At 35.3% G+C, this 25,100-nt stretch overlaps 1 protein-coding gene across 4 annotated transcripts; it reads right to left on the reverse strand.

Annotated features, from left to right (window-relative positions):
• Nucleotides 1-3,340: 3,340 nt before the first annotated feature.
• POP4 (ribonuclease P family protein) lies at nucleotides 3,341-20,486 on the reverse strand. 4 transcript variants are annotated; one of them, XR_016060339.1, is made up of 9 exons: nucleotides 20,204-20,486; nucleotides 16,588-16,664; nucleotides 16,160-16,434; nucleotides 15,842-15,910; nucleotides 15,577-15,635; nucleotides 15,295-15,396; nucleotides 13,582-13,729; nucleotides 6,053-6,262; nucleotides 3,341-4,196 (listed from the first exon to the last, which is right to left on the reverse strand). XR_016060339.1 is itself a non-coding variant. In XM_020669576.2 (8 exons), exons 1-7 carry the CDS (start codon nucleotides 20,439-20,441, stop codon nucleotides 13,635-13,637), a joined length of 915 nt encoding a protein of 304 aa, XP_020525235.1. In that variant the 5' UTR covers nucleotides 20,442-20,486; the 3' UTR covers nucleotides 5,844-6,262. The 4 variants fall into 4 exon arrangements, 1 of the variants encoding a protein (XP_020525235.1); XR_016060338.1 differs by having other exon boundaries at nucleotides 3,341-4,231; XR_016060337.1 differs by lacking the exon at nucleotides 3,341-4,196 and having other exon boundaries at nucleotides 5,844-6,262.
• Nucleotides 20,487-25,100: the final 4,614 nt, after the last annotated feature.

A 25,100-nucleotide genomic window follows, 5' to 3' on the forward strand; every position in this document is an offset into this window, starting at 1 on the left:
GAGAAAGAGCTATGCAGATTTAGATCATTTTTTACAAGCATTGTATTTTTGTCCATGGAAATTTCAGATTTAAATAATCCAATTTAGAAAACTATTTTGGGATTAGGATTAGATTTCATAGAAAATTTATTTTTGAAAATGGATTCTTTTTTTAATGTGTGTGTTTGTAAGGGGTTGGATATTTGTGATAGTATAAGACAATGTTAACTAGCTAATGGAATGTGTGTTATGATGTTTAATTAGAGAAAATAAATGAATTTTTTAGACATATTTATTTTAAATGAAAATAATGTATTATTATTATTATTTTATGGTGTTCAATATTATTAAATGAAAATAACTTCTGGGTTTAAAAAGTAAAATTATCAAAAATATACCGTAATTTTCATCTAATTAAAAAAAAAAACCCTGAACTTTCTTAAACCTCGTCCACAATATTTTTTCTAAAATTTGGCATTTGTTTTACCAAAATATAACGGTACTTTAAATACCGTAATAACCAGACTAAGCATTACGATACTTTAAGTACCATAATGACCAAGCTAAGCATGACAATACTTTAAATATCGTAATGCTCACTAGATCTCTTTCTCCCTCATTTGCCACATCTGAGCATTATGGTACTTAAAGTACCGTAATGACCAAGCTAAGCATTACGATAATACGATTACCGTAAAGGTTATTTCGGTAAAAAAAAAAATAATCAAAATTGATAAAAAATGGTGTGGACAAGATTTATGAAACTTGATGGTTTTCAAATAGGCTAAAATTAAAGTATATTTCTAGCAATTTCCCTATATAAAATGGTATGTTGTTTAAGACAATGTTAAATCTACACTGGCCAAATACAATGGATGATGTAGATTGCTTAATTTTTCAATTAATAAGTTTTATTAATTTACTGGACTAATTTTATGTTGAAGTTTTATTCAATTTATCATACTTAATTGTATTTGTATATTCTGATTATTTTCATATTTTTATGTGATACACTAAGACTTATTTTGTTTGGATAAGTGTTTCATGGTTCTAAGAGTTATTTTGTTTGGATAAGTGTTTCATGGTTCCACTTAGTATTCCTATTTTAACTTCGAATACAGTTATGATATTGTTGTTTTTGTAGATTTTTCTTTCTTCTTTTTTGTATAGAAATTCCTGTAAGGGGTATAATTTTTAAAAGATTTGGGGAGAAAAAAAGAGAGAACTCAAAATTATCACTTCTATTTTATCTCCCTTAGTAACACGTATATTAACTTGGGCTGAAATGCAGTAATCAGCCAAATTAAATGATCTCATTTTTATTATTAATCTCAATATTTGACAATTAAGCCTAATAATACAAACAAAAATAATATATTAATGTTTCAAGTGTAGTATTTACTATTTACTAGTGTAAAGAAAGTTTGAGTATTTTGTTCAGATAATTTTTCTTTTGCTATTTATTACGTAGTATAACTGAAAATTACCTATTGAAGGCGTCGGCATTTGTCAGCAGTTAGGGGCGTTATAGCCGCATTTAATAATAAATGCCCATGGCTTTTATCATTTCTTTCATTTTGCCCTTGACAAAGACTGCACCCACTAGATATATTCTCTAAACAGTATGGTGTGCTCCCGTGGGAGCAAATTGTACAGTTGCTCCTATAGGCATAAGAGCCCGTGCGAGGATTATTTTCTATCTGAAATTTGAAGTTCTAATTTAGATTCAAAAGATATAATTTTGAGAGCAAAAGATAATTTTGTTTTCTATTACAACTAGTGTTATTATGATCACCGCGGCTATTGAACTGGCGAGGGGTACAGTCAAAATCAATACCAAATAATAATAATAATAATAAAAGTAGATATGCACTTTAACATAAAAAAACTATATTAAAAATAACCCAACTTTATTTTTTCTGGTCAAAATCGGCATCTCTGATTGGCTAGAACCAATCAAACATTAATTTTTTTGAATAGTTATCGACCAAATTCAATTTTTGTTTTAAACCAAAACAATCAAAACACTGATTGATGGTCCCGTGCATCAAACTAGTCAATCCAATCCGACATTGATAACAATGAGTACTACTCTATCGAACCATCCAAAAAATTGCATAGCCTATGTTTAATCCTAGATCATTACTTTCTCCTAGGGTACTTCTTGAGCGAGTATTTAATTATTATTATTTTTAATTTGATTAGTAAGTTAAACATTTAAGGTGGCACTTTAAACAATCAAAGTAAAACACACCCCCAAATAATATCGAAATGTGTTGTTTTAGTCTTGAAAATCCCTATGATGGTCTATAAATCTATTTCCATATTATGAAATTTAAATATTCAAAATAGTACAAATTGAACAAATCTACAAATACTTGAACATTTTGAAAATGGGCGGCCAAATAATACATTACAAGATACACTATTTTGAAGCCTTGAGATCCTTTTATTTTCGAATCCATATATCTCAAGGTCGAGATTATCAATTGAAGGACTTTTCAACATCAAAACAACCATTTCAATGAGTTTTTGAGGTGTATCTTTTATAATGAGTTTTTAAGGTATATCTTTTATAAGATTGACACAATATAGAATCATTTTCCTCGAAAATATTCTTAGCTCGGATTTTGCCCAAGGGAGTGAATATATACGTTATGCTCCCAGGGGAGCATAGGATCTGTTCGTTAAGATCAAACAAAACAGTGTCAGTGTGCAGTGGAAAAAAAGGAAAAGGTGAAAATAATTCATTCTCCTGAGAGCATACCGTCCATGGGTTCCCTTGGGCAAACCTCAAGCTCAGAATGTTTTTTGGATCTTGAATTTTACATATGTAAACTCCAGAACCTAGCGATCAACCTCATTTGGTACCTTTTGCTAGAAATATATAACCTCCAACATGCAGATCATAAAAATGCAAAAGAACAAATTTTAAAAGCTTAAAATAAAATTTCTTGGAAAAGATTTTTGGACAATTAGTTTGATATTTTTTGAGAGGGACAACCACTTTCAATTCATCTTAGAGATGAACGTTTGATGTGGGGATGCAAATGTAGGGCTCCCCCAACATATCAACCAATTTTCCTATAAAACCTAGGATGCAAATAACCCACAAATCTTTTGAATGGGGTTCAAATTAGGATTTGGCTTTGGGCTCGAGTAGTTAACAGTTGAAATAAACAATGTTGCATCTCGTATAGCCGATCTCAAATAGTTAGTTGAGAAAAGACTATGATGATGGTGATTAAAAATGTTGTATCTGAAACTCGATTTCCATTATTGAACAACCTAAAAAAGAAAATTGGGTTCTAAGCTAATTTCACCATGAATTACAACCAAATCATGGACAAAAACCAGAAACTGGAACAATGTTTCTTTTTTATTATTGCGTATTTTTTCAAATTTACAGCTGGTTTACATTTCATGACATAAGCATTACACTTGAGTGGTGGACACCACTGATTTGTATTCAATATGCTTCAGTGGTTGAGTGGTTTGCATTTCAAATATGATCATTGGTTTGCATTTCCATCATATGATCATCACACTTCAATAGTGATCTGACTCATGGCACACTAGGTTGTGTAAACAAGAAGCAAAACCTTTCCCTCACTAGATTGTGTAAACAATGAGCAAAACCTCTCTCTCTCTATATATACACATACACAAGGAACAAATTCACATCCAAACACTCCCTCCATCTCTCTCTACACAAGGAACAAATCCACATACAAAATAGTCCCTCTCTCACTAGATTGTGTAAACAATGGGCAAAACCTCTCTTTCTCTCTCTCTCTCTCTCTCTATATATATATATATATATATAAAAGGAACAAATCCACATCCAAACAGTCCCTCCCTCTCTCTCTACACAAGGAACAAATCCACATACAAAATAGTCCCTCTATCTCTCTCTACACAAGGAGCAAATCCACATCCAAACAGTTCTTTCTCTCTGTCTCTGTCTTGGCGCAAAACCACAACTGAGAAGTCTCTCTCTCTCTGACAGATGTTACTTATTCATTAATTGCAGACATTACGTCAATAGCTCAGAAATAAGAATTCAAAATTGCAGTCACAAAAATAACCAAAAGTTCTGAGAGAATTATACCCGGTTTAGCCAACTAATTTACTTCCTGGTTTGCCTCCATGTAAACAGAAGGTGCAAGTCTACATGCTGTCTCTCTCTCTCTCTGTTCGGAGTGTTAACATGGAACCTGGTGGAAATGAATTTCAAGATATGGGCTTGAACCTGTTTATTTCTCCAATCACTTTAGGGCTTATTTCCCAATCCATTACAAGGAATATGTTTTAAAACTGTTGCATGAAAAACCCAGTAATTATCACGAGAAACACACATTACAAGTTCAAAATCAAGAGGTTCATTCACCTGCATTCATTTCCCTCATCTAATAAGGGTGACGACTTTAAACTTTCCCTTCACCTATCCCAAGCCCGATAAAAGGAGTGGGTTGCATTAGGTAAGTAGCTAGCTAAATCTTTGCCGCATGTTATCATGAATCATGAACCTATGACCCTTGATAGAGAAGAATGAAGAGACGTGATTCATATAACCGAGCCCAAACAAATTGGGATGAGGCTTGGATGATGATGATAATGAGCTACGTTCATTTCACATGCTCCAATCAAAATATATGGAATATGAAAGGAACAAAAAGGAAAAGTGAGACATCTAAGACCGGTTATTGCACCTTTGTTTGGAGAAACAATCCAAGAAAAATTTCTCGAACTATGTGTGGAGAAACAACTAACTCCTAGACCTCAACCTACATGCCCCATTTCGTCCAACAGCTACAAGTAGGCTATGACTACTTTGCACCTGAAGTAAATAATTTTAGGGCACATTTGATAACTGGGAGTTCCAAATCCAAAAGCTAGACGTTCCAATTTGCAATGGCACTTTATTGTTTGATAACTAGAAGTGCTAAAAAAAACAGGCCTTACAAACTTGTAGCTTCTCAAAAAATGTGAACTTGCAGCTTCCATCCCCATAATGGAAGTTCACTTATCATGTTTGCTAGGAAGTTTGCTACTCACCTCCATTATCATTCATGTGTCTTTTCTCTCTCTAACTCATTTCTTCTAACCATGCCCTTTCTCTAATTTTCTATCATGCCTCCCTCTCTCTCATTGTAACACTTCTCTCCCAACTCACTTTATCGAAATGTGCCCCTTCTCTCTACTAACTCCCCTTCTCTAACCCTACCGTTTTCATAGCTAGCTATTTCTAACCACGCCCTTTCTATCTTGTTGCATCTTTTTTCTCCCTAAATCCTCTCTCTTACCGTGCTTCTTATCTCCAACCCTTTCTCTCTAATCATGCCCTTTCTTTCTCTAACATCTCTCTCTCTCTCTCGCTCTCTCTCTCCTCAAAGCTTTAAACTCTCTATCTAATCATGCTTTTTCTCTGACTCCAATCTCGATCTAAATATTCCCTCACTAACACCCTTTTTCTCTCTAACCATGACGTTTGCCTCTCTGTCTCTCTCTAATCATGACCTTTCCCTCTCTCTCTCTCCAAATGTCCCTTTGCATCTCTGACCCCTCTTAAGTCCTCTTTTCCTCCCCCTATCTCATTCTGTGAAGCCGTGAAGTCTAATCTCTGTGAAGCTTAGATCATGATGAAGTCTAATCTATGTATTTGAAAACTTCCAGACAACTCATCCAACAAGTATTCCAGCACTTCCAGACAATAGTTCAGCTTCCAAAGACCCAGAACTGCGAAATTCTAGGAAATCCCCAAATTCCAATTACTAAACGTGTATTACACAATCCCTTTAAACTTTCATCACTCACAATGGCTTTAAACTTTTAACACTTTCTAGTCCACATCTCAATGCATGTTTGGTGAAGACCAATTGATATACTGGACGATGTCGTCCATCAAAATGAAGAGTTCATGCTTTGAGATCATCCAAATGGATCTTACAAAACTAAAATAAGAAATTTACCACTAGATTTGACAAGATTTATAGGTACAGAATAAATAAAAAAGAATCAGTTATCTATAGATTAAAATTTCCGAAAAACATCATTTGGTGCATTACTTCACCTCAATATTACGCCTCTACCTCTCATTGTAAATGTGGAAGCGAAAACTCGTATTGGACTTCTTATTAGGGGAAAGTGCATCTTTACTGCTTGTGCTGATATCCTTTGGACAACTGAATTCATCACCATCACTCCTCTAATACCTTCATCTTGGAATGAAGGATCATCGATGCTGCTATGCTGTTAATCATTTTCAGATAATATGTGTACACTGTCCAGGGTATTATAAATGTTTTAGAATATGTGAGAGAGATAGAGAGATCAAAGGCATCTTAGAGAAACACAAACCAAGAAGGCAAGAACCAAGCAAGATTTCATAATGGAGATAGGCATCAATATGCACCATTTACTGTCAAATAAACATACAATTGCTGAATGTATGAGTGAGGAAGAGTCCAAAAAAATAGCTTTGCTGGGTCCTTTTCCAACAAGAAGCAACAAGGTAACACCTCCCCAAAATTATCATACATCGATGGCAAACAAAAATATGAATTGCACAACTGCTGTTAGGGACATCTTACAAGAAGATCTAATTAAATAAATTTGATAAACTCTATTGGAGAGGGAAAATTAACCCTGCCATGAATGCAACATTTATAGCATTGGTACCGAAGAAAGCTCCATAGAAACTGTGGGAGCCATCATACCAATTACCCTACTTGGGAGATCATATAAAAGTATAGCAAGTATAGCAAATGTATTAGTCAATAGACATAGACAAGTACTGGATTGGGAAATCACAGGACCTAAATCTGCTTTCATAGAAGGAAGACAAATTATGCACAGTATAATGATCGCAGAGGAGCACATACACTCAAAGACCATTGAATGAGGAGCAGGAGTCATATACAAAGTGGACTGTTAGAAAGCCTATGATAAAGTGAACTGGGTTATACAGGAAATTATGGGGAGAATGGGATCTGAAGCCAGTAGAAGAATCTGGATAAATTGATGTTTATTAAGTGCCCACTTCTCAATATTGGTGAATGGCAAAGCCATAGGATTTTTTAAGGCTCCACAAGGTACAAGTTTGTCACCATTCCTCCATACCATAATTGCAATCTTTTAGTGTTATGTTCCCTTCAGCATACGCTAGTTTAAAACTTCAAGGTGGTAATCAATGTTCAAAAAACCGGTTCAACTTGGAACCGGCCAGTCAAACTGAAACCAAGCACTTGCCGATCCCGATTAACCCCAGTAATGGGGAACCAGCGCCCCCCCCCCCCCCCCCCACATGAGCAGTACATAACTGGCCCGTTTTGAGTCTAAACCGGCCGACTTAAAAAAAAAAAACTGGGCGGTTTTCCTATCAGCTGGCCGGGTTTTAAAAAAATTAGGCGGTTTCATATACTGTGCCAATAATAAATACCAAGCCTCATGGGTTCACTTTGGGTGCTTTTTTCACAGCTTTTGAAGCTTTTTTTCAGTGCTTTTCATAGCATTATCGAAGTGAATGATTGTGCCAAGCAGTGTAGGAAAAATCAAGCCGGGCTGGTCAACCGGTCAGGGGCCAGTTCCGAGTAACTCCGAACCGGGCCGGTTAAACAATTTGAGTCAGTCAAGTAAAAAATTTTGTTTAAAATGAGTTAAAAAAATTCAAAAATGTAGATTTTATGTATATTTTGTTATTGCCTACAATTATCTTGAAAAAAAAATAGAGATAATGAAAAATGACTACTGAAACAACTTTTTATATAAATTCATATATGAAGACTAGGGAGTTATATAACACAATTTAGAATTTGACATATTAATTCAATGGAGGGAGTTACAAAGTGCAACTGATACTAGCTAGTAGTAATAAGGGTGGTGAGGGGGGGGCTCACGGTACTCTTGTGTCTCGCTATTAGGGTCCACTCTACAAAAAATTTAAGTAAGTCGTGGTGGAGTTTGTAGTGCCGCAATTGTGCCCCCTTACCAATTAGGAATATTTTCCGTGGTATCCCCTTGGCCAAAGTCTCCTAGACTCCAGCCTTTGTGCTCTCCCCCACTCTAGCCTGTGTTATGGCCCTCAGCAACTTCGACATTGTCATCATCCTCAACAACGTGCTTACAATGTCAGCTACAGACGTCTCTCCCTTGTCAAGTAGTTGTTATGCCTCGATGTTTGGACTTCCTCCTGAACCAATCTCAGTGCATCATCTACCTCAACATCATGTACTGTATCATATTGTACCACACTTGCTCTTGCCAATCGTTTTCCATTACCCACCATCTGTTTCCTCGTCATCATGATCATCATCTTCATCTTCTATATACTCCTCATCGTCGGTGCCCATGTCCTCTGCCATGTCTCCTACATTAGGTGCTGAAACATCCTCATTATCATCCATATCAGCAACTGCTCCCTCAAGGAAATTTTGGTCTAATACTGTGGTCCTTTACAATGCCCACTCATCGGCATGGTTCCTTTGGAAGATGTAATCGAGGTTGATGGATGTGTAGTTTGTGAGGGTTCTCTTTATTTTCCTCTCTCAATTTCATGTTATAGTGGATGTACACTAGGTTGTGCAGCGTTTGAGTCTTTAACCTATTTCACCTAGAGGCATGTATCCACTGGAATGTACTCCAATTTCTCTCATACCCCGAGGAAGCACAGGTTTGACTCAGTACTCTGACTGCAATCTTGTATAACTGCTTCATTCGAATTCCGTGTAGAGTCTACCATTGTGCTGACATAGATAACAACTACATTGTGATATCCATGCGGCAAGTAATTTATGATTCATTGTCGCAATTTATATTTCATTCTCAAGTCTGAGTAAGTTTGGCCTAATTAATATTGTGATAAACAATATGCAGGGTTCTTTCTTAACCACAAAACTTGTACTCCAAGGCCAGGTTAGATGACTAATTTATAATGGAGGGGGTCAGGAACTGCATTTACAGCAACACGTGTTCGTAATAAAAGTATTAATTCAGAATAACGCATTGCATTACTTCGTTGTACAAATTTTTGGTATACACATCTTGTTCTTTGAAGTTTATTATGTACATGAAAAAAGCCGATGAATTTTTATACAATAATGTACAAATAGCAACGGCAAAATTGTACTCGGGTTAGTTATAATAGTTTAGTACACTACTATTTGTGGGTTTTTCTAAATTTACTTTTTTCTATTATTAAGTATTTTATGTTTGTCTATGTCAGCACAATGGTCAGCACAATGATGGACACTACATAGAATTTGAATGAAGCAGTTACAAAATATTGCAGTCAAAGTACTGAGTCAAACTTGTGCTTCCTCGAGGTGTGAGAGAAACAGGAGTACATTCCAATGGATATATGCCCCTAAGCGAAATAGGTTAAAGGCTCAAGACGCTACACAACCTAGTGTACGTCCACTATAACCTGAAATTGAGAAAGACAAATAAAAAGGACCCCCACAAACTACACGCCCATCAACCTCGATTATGTCTTCCGAATGGACCTCTCCGATAAGTGGGTATCGCAACGGACCGTAGTATTAGAACAGGATTTCTTTAGTGAAGCAGTTGCCGATATAGATGATAATGAGGACGTTGCAGCACCCAATGAAAGAGACATGACAAAGGACATGAACACTGACGATGAGTACATAGAAGACGAAGTTGAGGATCAAAATGGCGAGGAAATGGAAAACGATTGGCAATAGCAATCTTGGAGGATTGTGAAGGGGCACAACATGATACGATGCCTAATGTAGAGGAAGATGGTGCACTAAGATTGGTTTGGGAGGAAGTCCAAACATTAAAGCACAACAGCTACTCGATAAGAGAGAGACGTAGCCAGAACTGATACCGTAAGCACGTTGTTGCGGAGGACGACAATGTCAAAGCTGTTGAGGGCCATAACACAGGCCAGGGTGGGGCAGAGCACAAAGGCTGAACGAGTCTAGGAGACTTTGGCCAAGGGGATACCAAGGGAAATATTCCTTATTGGCAAGGGGGCACGGATGCGGCACTACAAACTCCACCAAGGTTGACTTAGATTTTTGGCAGAGTGAACCCTGATAATGAGACACAAGAGTACCTTGAGCCCCCTCGCCACTCTTATTACTACTAAAAGTATTACTTGCACTTTGTAAATCCCTCCATTGAGTTAATGCATGTCAAATTCTAAATTGTATTGTATCATCTCCCTAGTCTTCATAGTTGAATTTATCTAAAAAGTTGTTTCAATAGTCATTTTTCATTAATTCTATTTTTCAAGATAATCGTAGGTAATAACAAAATATACATACAATCTATATATTTCCATTTTATTTTTCTTTTAATTTTTTTTGTTTGGGGTGGGGGGGGGGGGGGGAGGACAAAAAAAATGTTACTTGACCAACTCGAACCAGTTAACCAAACTGGTTCTGAGTTACTTGGACCGGCCCATGACCAATTGACCAGCCCAGTTCGATTTTTCCTACGCTGGTGGTAAATAACAGCCCAATTATCTCACATTTGAAATATGTAGATTACACAATCATATTTTGCCAAACTGAGGAAACACAAGTGAGAAACCTATGTTGTTTTTGAAATATTTGGAATAGTTATTGGATTGAGAGTGAATCGGTCGTGAAAGTAGTCTAGTTCAACATCTTCCAGCCACTGTTGGGTGCGCTTTTGATTCACAACCCTGCAAACACTTGGTTGAGTACGTCACTATTTCAAGGTCATCTGCCAAGATCAATATGGGACCCATTAATGAAAGATTCCAGGAAATACTAGACATGTGGAAAAGTAAGGGCGTATTTGATAACATGAAGCTTCGGCTCCCAAAGACGCATCTTTCAAGAATTATAGCACTCCCCATGTTTGATAACGGAAAGTGCTATGCTATTTTGGAAGCCGGTGCTTCCTGCAGCTTCCAAAATAGTGTAAATAAGGGAAGTGGCGGCTTCCATGCTCTCCCATAGACGTCACGGGAAAATGCAGTTTCCAAAGCATATCTTTCACCCAAGGTCTAAAAAAAGGATCATTGACCGGATCCCCATCTAGAAAACCGGCCCAGATCAGCGATCCAGCCAATAAAAGAAAATTAGAAAACAAAAAAAATTCAAAAAATAGAGGGAACCGACTGGTTCCCGATATTTTGGGGAAACCAGGTTGTCCTTTCTGGTTCTCAATATGGATAGGCCGGTTACAATCATCGCCGTTTTTCTAAACCTTGTTTTCACAAATCAAATGCGCCCTAAATATTTAACTCTTAGAAGACGGACTGGTCGGATAAAGTCACCTCTCACAAACCTCCCAATATACCTTGTGTCATTATTTAGAAAACAATATCATATTGTTAAGTTACTGGAACCTTTAATGATAACGTTTTTGTAGGGAAACCAAGAAGGTAAGAAAATTTCCATCTTGTAAGATGGGATAAGGTATCTCCACCGAAAAGAAGGCTCAAATTGATGAGTACCACACTTCTTGCCAACTAATGGTGGAGAAGCACTAATAGCACAACTCAATTATAGACGGAAGTGATTTTCAGCAAATATAGAATGGACGTGGAACTCTCCATAATTCGAAGCTCTAGTAAGAAATCAATATATCTTCTATATGGAAGGCAATAGACCATTGTAAACCCCTATGCCTCAGACACTAGAGAATTTCAATAGGGCAAGGTGATGAAATCAATCTATGGTTTGACAAGTTGATTGTAGACAAACCCTTGAGGATAGGATTCCCTAAGGAATTTGGTAAGGTGGTTCATTCCCTAGCCAAGGTGAGAAGTGTGGTGACAAGATAAAGGAGTGAATCTAAGTGGAATATTGAATAAAGTATAGAAGAATGTCAGATCAATTTGTAGGCAGCTTACTAGTCTACTAATGGGACTCCTGCAACTAGTGTACCACTCCCCACAGAAAGATCAAATTACATGCAACCTTGCAGCATCTGTAGAATTTATGGTAAGGTCCCACTAAAGATTGCTATTGTTGGGAAAACATAGATCATTACGCAACAACATAGCAAAGGTATGGAATCTCCCGGACCAGTTGACTAAAAGCATGATAGCCACTGTTGCAAAATGGGTATTAGTTACCGAAGAATGATGGGCCATAGCCAGGCACAATTTGAAGAACAAGGAGCAATCATTGGCAGCCACCACCAAAAGGAAGCATCAAGCAGGATTTTGAAGGAAGCTCCCTTGGCAAGCCAGGGACAGAGGGAATAGTTGGCATTGTAAGGGATCACAAGGGCATATTCTGGTCCATGTTGTAATACAACAGCAAATGAAGCTGAAGCAAAGGGCACTACTTCAAGTTTTGAAATTAAGACAAGTATTTTGAGGACAGAAGGTGGTAGACGGAGATTCCCAGAATATGATCAGATAATTAGAGATGAAGCTAACTTGCCACGAAGAATAAAACCGATACTATATGTGAGATCAGGGACATCCTAGCTATAGAGAGACAGATAGAGAGGCAGATGATTTGGCCAAGCAGGAAGCTAAGCACATGGATTTGATTGCCAACAGGTTTGACTCTTAATATATTTAAATTGAAAAATTATCCTTATTTTCAAAAAGACAATGAATTAGAGCCCACAACTCTTACTAATCGTTGATGGGTAATGTGCTGTTAAGAGATGGAAGGAAAAGCCAGATTTCTAAATATTCAAAAGCCATATTTCTCTCTCCTCTCTCAAAATTCAAAAGCCAATCTATCTCTCAACAAACAGTAATCAATGAGTTTCAATGCCAGAATTCCCCTCTTCCTCCCTCAATCTACATGAATAATCTCAAACAACAGGAATAAAAAATTCAAACCAGATTTCTCTTCCGATCAATACAAATCAATGAGCTTCAATGCCAGTTCTCTATTTTCCTCTCTCAATCAACAGGAATAACAAACAGCAAAAACGCATTCCCAAAATAAAGGCCAACACTAATCCATAGTTATGATGCTGCTCCTCCATTCCTATCACATGAATTTCTTAAATTATGTAGATAACCAAATTAACATGGCTGATGTAGCCGTCGATATTCACATACTACAAAAACCAGACAACTACTACTAATATCAGATTTTTTCATAACCAACTTCAGCACAGAATTGTATTCAATGATTAAACATTGCCATTAATGAGTAACTGTATACAGCAAGTAAAGCAACTGCAAACATACAGAGAATGACAATGCAAAATACTACTTTCAGAATACTACCAAAATACACTCAACCTTCTGAAGTTAAATCCACAATGTAAAAATTTTAGAAAAGGAAATTAATAATATTATAATTGTAAGACTTCTCAAAAGAATATTTGACTTGTAAGGGATATTCCTGACATGGATAAAGCATGACGTCATTTCTCATAAGGCTTTTAGTAGCTCAGAGAGTCAATGTTTCAAATTTTGAGAAAACGGTATCTATGTTGTTCCCCAAATTAAGTATTTCCGCAACACAATTAAGGTTTCATTTAAAGAGGTTTAAAAGGCAGACCACCATGGCCATTAGCCGGAACAACAGTTCAGATACATGCTTCAAGGATTTATAACTAGAACATGGGTGGGGGGAGGGGGTGGCACGAGAGAGAGAGAGAGAGAGAGAGAGAGTTTGAAACCTAGCCAATATTTCTTGAAGAAAGTTCATCCCCGTTGATAGAGTTTCACAAACCTAGCCAATATTTCTTGAAGAAAGCTCATCCCCGTATATAGTTATCTTCCAGAGCTCTGCTTGGAATATAAATACAGAGCCCTTCTTGGGCACGACTGAAAGTACAACAAACAAGTGCAATCAGCAGGATAATGCATAGACAAATAGCCATTCAATATAAATGAACATCACGCCAGCTGGAGTTTAGCAAAACATTTCAAGGAAATAATCAGCTTGCAAATTAATATCCCTGAATATACTTGCATGATCATCAAAACATTTAAACAACATTCAAACCAAATCAACATAAAAATTAACTCACCGGTGAAAACAAAATAAATAAGCATAAGCCAGTTCCCCTGTACCAGTAAGACCCTATTGTCTCAGGTATCTGATCATAAGTTGGAGAAAGGAGTCACAGGAATAACAGAACACATGTTCCAAGGTTGGTCTGCATGCGTGTGTGCGCGTCAATGACAATGAGTGTGTTTGTCTTCTTTTGGGGGTGTTCTAATCATAATAATATCCTATTTCTAGTTTTCTTTTTTTCTTTTTCTTTCTTTTTTACTTTTTTTGTTTAGTTACTTATTGACAATCTTAGTTTTAGGTTATTTTGTTTCTTTTATATTCATCTTTTGACAATGATTAGAGCACATTCCTTAACTTTATTTCATTTATTTATTTATTTTTATTTTTATTTTTTTTGTGTGTATGTGTTCATGTGTGTGTGTGAGAGAGAGTAAGAGTGAGAGAGAGAGAAAGAGAGAGAGAGAAAGGCGATGGCAAAAGAATTGGAGATGGAGCATCTATGCACAGAACTCAGTAGAGGAAGTAGGAGTTGTAATCACCAGGGGTTTGTGAAGACTAAAAACAGAGGCGCAAGTGGAAGGATTATAAAAATAATTGATATTTGGTATTACTGATGGTGAAGATGGAGTATCCAAAAATTGTATCACCATGTGGAGGTTCTAAGCATATTGCTTAAATTTCCAATGTGTTGGCAATTTAGACCAAGGAAATTGTCAACCATTTCATAAGATGCCCTGGATCAGTGTGGATAACATCACATAACCTCCAAATTTCACAGGTTACAAAACATAGGATATAGGGTTGGGGATGAAGTCCAAAATATACTATTGCAACAGGGTTCAAGTATTCGATTCTGAAGCTGTTTCTAGTCAGAGGTTTTAGGATAATCAATAGTATAGAACTGCTTTATGCAACTGGGTGTAAACTGTGCCTGAGGTGGGTTGAGAAGCTAACTTGACATCCTCCCAATGGTCACCTACTAACCTATTTTTCATGTACTTCGAATTTTCTAGAAAAGTTCATTATCAAAAAAAACAGTGCTTTGGGAGAGGAAATAGAATCATCTTTTTCATTTCATAAGCAAAATAGGAGCACTACTTTTTTTCTAAAAAAAAGAAAGTTATAAAACCACCAAAAGCTTTGAAATAACTACCCAACTGGTATAAATTTGGAAAATATGAACAGTTCTCCAAAACCCCAAAAGGGGAGGCAAGTCCAGTCACACTCCCTTGCACACATCATGCATCCGCGCTATAGTGGAAGCTATAACAATCAAATAGGTAATGCCATATAGCTACAATTTTATCAAAATAATGGATAACCATTATGAAATAATACAACAATTATATTCAGATGGATATCAAATATGTACCTCGAAAATGATTATCATAAGTAACAATTCCAAATGTTTCTGCCGTTTCTCGAATCATAATTCCCTGTGTCCCAGTAAATCCTGCTACTCTACATTGAACAACTGAAACATAACCACAAACAACAGGATTTGGCAGGAATCAAGATCAAGAAAAAGGACCCATAATGCAGATTTTTCTCGACATGCTCTCATCTCCAATCCCCTTTAAACCAGGGAAAAAGATAAACAGAAGTGCAGCACTTAACAAATATACCATAGTATGAACTAAAAGATATAAACTACCTGATAGAATGGCACCATGTAGGTCTGCAGTGAGAAGACATTGAGCAATCTGGCCTTTCCTGAAAATGCCAACCAAAATGCATTACTGGATAGATTAACATCACCCCATCATATAAGCAACCTCAACATTAGTATCTCCATACAACCTAGCGTAGGCATACAAGCACCATGGAAAGCCATTCATTATTACTGATCAAAGGTCACCAAAGAACAGCAATCGCCCACACCTTTAGCTCAGTAACAAGACATGAAATTAAAATCTCACCTCTGCTCTTGCAGAAGCTGGACTACATAGTCCTTCCACATTTCATGCATGGACTTGTAAAGAGCAAATCTGCCATGAGCAAGAGAAATTGTCCTAATTAAGAATATGAAGAGAAATGCAATAAAATGAAAGCCACACATGAACGTATTTTTCATCACAGTAGGTCAAAGGAACCATTAAAAATAAAATTTAATTGGGTATAAGAAGAATTTGGCACCATTAAAAATAAATTTTAATTGGGTATAAGAAGAATTCCCATTGTTAGTCCGTTCCTTGTAGTTTCTTTAAAATAAAACCAATTGTCACCTCTAGCCTTACTTGTGGAACTTCTTTGGCAAATCAAGTGATCCATGTTTTCGATGTTGTCGCATGGACATATGACGTTTAGAGCACTTTGAAAAACGTTGTCGAGCCTTTGCTCGATTGCTAGGTGATGCCTTGCTTCCTTGTAGTATATAATTGTCCAAAAGAATGTAATTTTCTCGTATTTTCATGCTCATTGAACCCTGCATATACTTCTGAGCTTTGTCACCACTTTGCAGAAGATTATGTACAAGCCCATCAACAATGTTGCTTTGTCTCCCCGTGGGAAGCTGTCCATTTTTAATTTCAAATCAGTATTTAAAGACAGACAAGCACATGCATGCAGGCAGGCGGTCTCATAAATATTCCAAGTGCACGCTCTTATTACCAAGAATAAAAAGAAAGAAAAACACAATTTTAAAATGAGAGAGAAGGACAAACACCTCAAAGTCAGACCTCAGTAAACTCTCATGTACAGGTTGAGAGAGCACATTGTATGCAGGATCATTTGCTTCCATATCTGCATGCCATCATCAGATAGTTTATAAGTATCATTTCTCATTCCATGGAAGTCACTTCAACTATGAAAATACAAATTAAACAGTGGAGATGACCAAAAATAAATTTCCAGTAATTAGGATTAGGAGTAACCCCAAAAGAAATTTGTCTCAGCATTTTCCGAAAACTTGACGAGTTATGCTAATTAAGGTTTCGTGGCTTTCTTTTAAGACCACATTGAAAAGAGATTTTTCTCCAGCTCTAGAATTACGTTTTTTGTTAATTTTTCTTCAAAGCAATAAAATATTTTCTTTTTCAGTGTAGACCTTAAAAATTTTGTTCTAGTGCAAGAGAAGAAAAACGAATCTTGGCTTCTTTTTTTTGTTCAGATAACGAACACGAGAATTATATTATGGATATATTTCTTAAGAGAAAATATCTATAATATGGTTCCCATGTTCTTTATGTCAACAACTACAAAGATTCATTCAGTTGTTCAGATGGCTAAGCAATCTCAGTTCTCTGTTTCAGTTGGCTCAAATCCAATGGGTCTGCCTTAGGTAAGTTAATCAGCTACTTGAGCAATGGTTTGCTCCATGACTTGGGAAGGTTGATCTTATTACCAGGTGATTGGTCTTGGATGTTGTTCTTTTTGCAGATATGGAATGAAAGAAACAAAAGGAGATTTGAGGGGATTGTAACAAGCTTGCAAGATCTCAAAGAATATATTTTGGAAAATGATGCGGAATCAGTTAAAAACTCTGTCGTGGCTAGTCCCAAGCTAGGATAAGGGAGGAGGGTTGTGTTAGGTAGGCAGCTAGTGTAAAACTTTACCATATCCTTTCATGAATCTTGAACCTATGTTAGAGCATTGGATATAACCCTTGCTATAGTAGAATGGCAGAATAGAATTCTTATAGCCGACCCCAAATAGTTGGGAGAAGGCTTAGATGATGATGATGACGATGGTGATGATGATGATGTGGAATCAGTTAAAGTGGTGAAGGCTTTCTCTGTGGTGCTAAGAAGTATATGTTTTGCATCCTTAGAGTTGTACCTAGAATAAAATTGATTAAGTCTGGAAATGGTGCTCGGCGGTCTACCCCTCCTGAGAAATGCACTAAATTGAATTTAGATAGGTGTTTTTAAGGAACTATGGCCCTGCAGGCATTGGAATTATTGCCAGAGATCACAATGGGGTTATTTTGCTTTCCTTTTTTGGCCCTTGCAGAAACAGCAGCAAATGAGGCTAAGATTAGCACTGAGCTATAGGGTCTCAGGTCCAACTTACCTGAAGAAGGTATCTTTTGTTGAAGGGGATTCACTTAATGTTATAAGGTGGTGCTCAGGTTCTGAAAGACTACCTTGGGTCGACATCCATTTTTTTTTTGAAAATAAGGATTTGGTGAATGCGAGATACGTTCAATTTAACCACTTCCATAGAGAAACAAATGGAGAACCCGAAGCTCTCGCCAAGAATCGTGTTACTAAATCAGTTTTATCAGTTATTAGGTCTGGATTTGCTTTGGAGATTTTTTATATGGTCATCCTTGGACCGTCTCAGTCCCCAATTTGTAAAGTTCATCTCTCACTTGGAAAATCTTTACCTATTGAATGAAAAGTTACAAGTTAACACACAAAAAAACCTAGTACAACAAAGATATATAATGTAGTTAACAGATACTCACACGTCTATAATTTCGTTCAACCAAAAGCAAACATCTTGAATGTCCAACGATCAACATCAAATACAAGAAGCCACTAGAAATACTAACTGACTTGCAAATTACTTCAAATTATTTTATGTTTAATTATACATTTATACTAACGAATTTCAAAATAAGGATGTGTTCCATATAATTATCTTACTTACATTTGCTTTAAAAGGATAGAAAATAGTTTCTATAGTTCTAACAAATCATCATCATCATCATTTTAGCTTTTCCCCAATTAGTTGGGGTCGGCTACATGAATCTTAGTTCTCTATTCTGCTCTATTAAAGGTCATATCCTCGATGAGGCCATAAGTTCCCATATCTTTTCAGACTACTTCCAACCACGTCCTTTTGGGCTTTACCCCTTGCCCTTTTTAATCCTTCCACTTGAACTAATTTGCACCTCCTAACAGGTGTTGTACTTGGTCAGCGCCACACATGGCCAGTACACCTAAGTCTACTCTCTCATTTTATCGCCTATTGGTGCTACACCTAAATTCTCTCGAATAGATTCATTGCAAATTCTATCCCTTCTTGTCTTATCACTCATCCATCTTAGCATCCTCATCTCCGTTACACTCATTCTATGGGTATATTATTTTTTATCCACCCAACATTCCGTCCTATAGAACAAAGCTGGTCTCACTGTTGTCCTATAGAACTTGCCCTTTATTCAAAGTTCTAACTTTGTGTTGACGTCGTTTCGAATCTCATCAATCAAAACTATGTCATCTGCGAACAACATGCACCACGGTACCTCATCCTGTACATACCTAGTTAAGTTGTCCATAACTAAGACAAAGAGATACAGGCTCATTGCTGACCCTTGATGTAGACATATTGTCACTGAAAACTCACTCGTCTCTCCACTAGTTGTTCGTACACTAGTAACCGCTCCATCGTACATATCTCTTACTGAGTCGATGGAGTATCTAGAGATGTCTTTCTTTTCCAACACCGACCAAATCAAATTACTATATCATAAGCTTTCTCTATATCAATAAAGACCGTGTGGAGGTTTTTTTCCTTTGCCCTAAACTTCTCATCAGTTGCCTAAGTACGAAAATAACTTCAGTTGTTGACCTTCCTGGCATAAAACTAAATTGGTTTTCAGATACACTCGTTTCATGCTGTAGTCGTTGCTCAATGACTCTTTCCCAAAGCTTCGTAGTATGGCTCATAAGCTTGGTCCCTCGATAGTTTACATAATTCTGTATGTCTCCTTTGTTCTTGTAATAGGTACCACAATGTTTTTTCTCCATTTGTCTGACATTTTCATTGTTCTCAACACCTTGTTGAACAGCTTTGTCAGCCAATCAATGCCAATTTTTCCCATGCATTTCTAAAACTCTATCCGGATATCCTAAAGCCTTTCCTATCTTCATCATTTTCAAAGCTTCTTTCACTTTCGACATCCTAATCCTACTAATGTATCTATAAACTCCGCTGTCACTTGTTCCAGCAGTCCCTTCTACCACTATGTTCCAATTTTGTTCGCCATTTAACAATTTTTTATAATAGACTCTCCGCCTTTCGTTGACGTCATCATCTTTTACCAAAACCTTTGATCCTCACTCTTAATGCATTTAATAATGTTCTAACAAATAATAAGAATAATCTTTTGTAAATTGTTCTAAACTCTACTCTTAATAGAGGGAAAATGATAGAGCATATTCATCTCTATGATATCAGAGATCTAATTTATCAACCGATAAGTTCTACAAACACAATGAATTATAAAATTTATCGAATTTGCAATGGGAAAATCTCAATTTAACCATGAAATTTGTCAATGGTTGTTACAAAATTGACAAGTAAAAGAAGCCACTTTGAAAATTGCAGAATACCTTGTTTAGATGAAGATGATGGAGAAGCTTTCATAGAAGGCATCAACACTCGTGTAGCAGAAGCAGGAGAATCCGTGGCTTTTCTTTTACTTTCTTCTCCATTAAAGGATTTCTTTGAGTTCTGAAGTTGCAGAGCTTCAGCTTTCGCTGCTAAAAACCTGCGTTCTAGTGCCTCAAGGCAACGCTTTTTCTGCTCCAAAACTTCGGGGCTAGGGTTAGGGTCTGTATCAAGCGCCATGGATCGGCTGGAAGCTTTTCAGAAGTTGCAGAGAAACTGAAACTTATGAGAAAGGGAGACTTCGAGTTTGAATGACAATTAATTTTATCAGCACTAAACTGTTTTATCTAAAATTAATATAACCTCCATAATTATACTTTAGTTAACTTATTCTAATATATATGAAAACTATGTACCCGACCTCGTATCCGGGTGTCGGTCCAAATGTTGGACCCGAATATTATTTGGGTTGGGGCCAGGGTCATGCCAGACCAGCCCCACACCTTAGTCATTGAGTATACGATGGCAATTATGTATCTTTACGAGTGCAAGGTGTTCATAGTGTCACAATATTGACATATTTATAGTATTATTGAAAAAAAAAAAAATCATAGTCACATGGTATATGATAGTAAAAAACAAAAGCAATCAAAAAAAATAACAATCTCATAGTCATAGACGTGCAAGGGATCCAACGAATCTAGGTATGGGTCCAAATTTCAGATCCAAATATTATTTGGGTCCCGATATGTATCCAGTCGGATCCGACTCATTACCACCCCTAAACTAAGGGTAAACTCGTTAATACTACAGTAATGGTGAAAGTCGAATACACAATTATCAAACGCCATCCAAGAGTGAGCTGGGATACACATTTCATTATTTTAGTTGAAACGGGACAAAAAATTATAGCATAAATACTTTTTTGCCTCAAAATTTTGATGCAAACACCAAAAATGTGTGATCTCCTTAGAAAAACATTTCCGGGAAAAATATTTTTAGGTATCCAAATGACCATGATCTCACCTTCCAAAGATTCAAGATCCTTGTTCAACCTTTTAGGCAAAAAGTGGAATTTATTTTATTCTTTTTTTTTACTATGTTAAAAATAAACTTTATCATGATCCAAACCTTATCCCAAATATTTAAGATAAGCTAAAATTACATCCCAAAATTGCATCCCAATTTTTGGGGTCCTAATAGAAACATGGTTACGTTTTATCTAAGAGAGTAAATGGACAGTACATTCCTACATGAACTTAAAATATTTTTTATTATAAATATTGGGATGCTAACAAAAAATTAGTTTTTATGATTTTGAATACCTTGATCTTACGCTTTGAAAATTAAACGGTTATAACTCAGTCTTTGATGTTTGAAGGCTATTTCAAAATAAAACACCCGACTCACCTATTCGTCATATTCGTTATATGCGGACTCTTTGAAAATTAAACGGTTATTATTTTTCGTTATATGCTAGTACCTATTCAATAAGAAAATAGAGATTCGTACTAAAATAGAAATTGCATAAATCCATTCAAATCAAATTTATAATTCCTAAGGTCTCTCTCGTTAAAGAGGTAGTCCTACCAAAAATAAACATAATCACTTCTATCCTATCAAATCAAGTAGATACATATCTAAAAAACAGATAAACATGTAAAAAAGTAGACGAAAAGAAGAAACTAGTTTGAATATAAGCCGTAAAAATTAGAGCAGAATGACGGATTAGGATTCGTATAGTTGATCCCAATTAATTGAAAAAAAAAGTTATAATGATGATGATGATGATAGAAATTGAACAAGAATGAGGAATATATAAGGTTGACGCCTTGAAAAATCAAAGTGAGATGCGCCTTCAAATGGTGCCAAGATATGTCAGTTTCGTGTAGAAAAATCTCTACGATGGCCAAAAAATATATTGTCATTCCTAGTTATGAAATTAAAGCTTCAAAAGTAGTATTTGAAAAATCACGAAAATTGACAATCCAGATAATGCATTACAAAATGCAGTAATTTTAGGATTTAGCATTTTTTTTCTCCCTCATATTAATACATCTTGAGGTCGAGCTGATCAATTATCAAGTTTTTTCAATGCTGGAACAACCTCCTATAGTAAGTTTTTACCCGAGGGAGTAAATGGATAGTATACTCCACTGGGAGTATAAAATGTTTTCCTACAAAAGTGACCACATCACGGGAAACCATATTTAGCAAGTCGGGGACTATCAATAAATCGGCTCACCATAAAATCAGAAACAAATTGTTTTTATTTTAAAAAGTTAGATGAAAACATCGGGTAAAAACTACATATCAGGAAAACTACTGCATATAAAGATATCGGTAATATATTAGATTAGGCTCAAAAAATTAGAGTCAAAAAATCAGATAATTTTATAATATTATAAATTTTGAAATTCTAAAAAATAAACATTATGTCAAAAAGTCATCAATAATTAATTCGTCTATAAAAAAATTACTATACTAATATAATTAAGTCAATTAATTTAGATGCCTCATGAATCTCATCTAATCATTCAATATTAAATACATAATTAACTAGTATATACAAAAAAATTTGTACCACATAAATCTACCCATTAAATACTTTAAGAAACATCACACCTACTTATTACATATCAAAAACAAATATACTATATAAATTTATTCATTAAATACTTCAACTATGGTATGGTGACAAATATACTATGTAAATTGATGGGTGCGGTTTCTATAAGGTTGCAAGCTTAAACAATCCAATTAAGGCGCACCTCCAAATTTTATCATAACACACGATTTTGGGATAAAGAAATCTTAGGATTATCTAAAAACCTATTTTTATATCTAATTATAAAATTTTAAACTCCAAAAATGATTAAATCAAGTAGATCTATAAATATATGAAAATATTGGAAATGGACCGTCTATATAATAGCAAGATGCATTATTTTTTAGACTAAAAATCTCGCTTTTTTCTTTCATATTCATACATCTCCATGTCGAGATCGTCAATTAGAGAGTTTTTAAACATTAAAACAATATTTTTTGTTGGAGTTTTGAGGTGCATCTCTGATTCTACATTTTAAGGTTGCAACCTTATATAAATATTTCCCTAAATTGATTCATTAAATACTTAAACATCACACCAATTTAGCTTAGAAGGTACAAAAAAATTACACGGTTTTTGTTTTCTCGTTATAATTATTTGACTATAGTATGGTGACAATGGTCACTCTATACCTATGGTTAAAGTTTTATAAATTTTTTTAATTGACAAGAGGCTGGTAGAAATTTGGGTTTCATATCTATGCATTTACGGTTTAGAGAGAGAATAAGTGTTTATAGTTTAGAGAGAGAAAAAAGAAGAAAGAATAGGTCTGGGCTCATAGCCATAGTATAAGGAAGAAGGCGGTTTAGAGAGAGAATGAAGAAGGAAGAAATAAAGGGGCTGGGCTCATAGTCATTAGGGTTTATAAAGAGAAGAAAGAAGAAGAAATAAATCATTGGTTTCACAAACCTTAATGGAAAAGGCCCTAACTGATTTTTAGTGGTTTTTTTTCTCTGATTTGGGATGTTGTTTGAAGGAAAACCCTAACTATTATGAGTGAATAGGCATGATTTTTAGAGAGAGAAAAGGATTAGTGTTTTTTCATTTCCTTGGGGAAACAAGAAGCAGAGCCGAAGGATTAGGATTGGGGAACTAATCCTATATGTACGCTTGCTTGCTCCTGTAAGTTTACACTGTACACTATATTGTTTATTTTTGTTATCACATAATAAAAAACAAAATATCGTTTACTTGGTTTTGTAGTTACACCCTCTGCTTCTCATTCATTAGTAAAAAAACTATGTTTTGAGCTCTAATTTGTGCCATAAACGGTATTTTCATAAAAACAATTATCACAAATAATCACATAAATTTGCATGTATATGCTTTTCTTTACAAAACGATTTGCTATAAACAGTATTTCATTTACATAATGATTTTCCATAATAACAACTTGCATCTATCTGTTGAAGTTTTTTTAATAAAGGGTAAAAAAATCCATACCTTTAATCAGCAATTTGAAGAACCCAATGGGGATAAAAATTATATTTTGGGTTTCTTTTTAAATAATTTTTTTTTTTTCAAAAAAGCCATGAAAGTAACAATTGTTGCAATACACAAAATAGGTAAAAATAATAATTTATCTTTCAAAAAAATTATGGATAAAAAACGATACGATTTTTTGGCTGGATTTAAATCGTACTAAAAAAAAAGCTACGCAATTCTTGTGTTGACCTTTTCAAAAAGTCGCCGTGTAAAACTGTGTTCCGTAAAAACACCGATTTTTTTAAAAAATCACCTTAATTGGCGATTTGCTAACCATGCGGTGAAGAAGTTCATTATCGATAAGCTACCATTTATTTTATTTCAATTTTACATGACATTTACCATATGTCCAATCTTCAAAATATTAGATATTTGAGGCATTAATTTAGAAGTGGCATGCACCTATTGGTTCTCATACGTGAACTTAGAAGTTCATTATTTGGATAAGCTAGATTCTATCTTATTCAAATTTTACTAGATATTTATCATGAAAAATTATCATATACAACCCTCCCCCACCTGTGTAAGACTTTAAAGGATCACCATTAAATTTGGTACGAATATATAAAAAAGTCAAGTCCCACATCTATGTGAAAATTTTTTAGACATCAACCCCAATTTTAACGGTGACCCTTTAAGGTCCTATACACATGGGTAGGTAGGGTCCTGTAAGATCATTACTCATTTATCATAAGTTAAAAGATGAACATTATAAATACATTATGGATAATCAATATTTTATTTATTTTATTATAATGGATATTTATTATAAGATGAAGTTTCTATAAAGCTTAAGCTTCAAGAAA

The sequence above is a fragment of the Amborella trichopoda genome, chromosome 8, assembly GCF_054954075.1.
Source record: "Amborella trichopoda isolate Santa Cruz 75 chromosome 8, AtrichopodaSantaCruz75HAP2 v2.0, whole genome shotgun sequence".
Taxonomy (NCBI): Eukaryota; Viridiplantae; Streptophyta; class Magnoliopsida; order Amborellales; family Amborellaceae; genus Amborella; species Amborella trichopoda.

Coding starts and splice junctions, on each gene's coding strand:
- POP4 (XM_020669576.2), bottom strand. CDS start 20,441: ATGGCGCTTGATACAGACCCTAACCCTAGCCCCGAAGTTTTGGAGCAG. Junction 15,911..16,159: donor TTGCCAAAGAAGTTCCACAA/GTAAGGCTAGAG, acceptor TGCTCATGGCAG/ATTTGCTCTTTACAAGTCCA. Junction 13,730..15,294: donor TTATGATAATCATTTTCGAG/GTACATATTTGA, acceptor TTGTACTTTCAG/TCGTGCCCAAGAAGGGCTCT.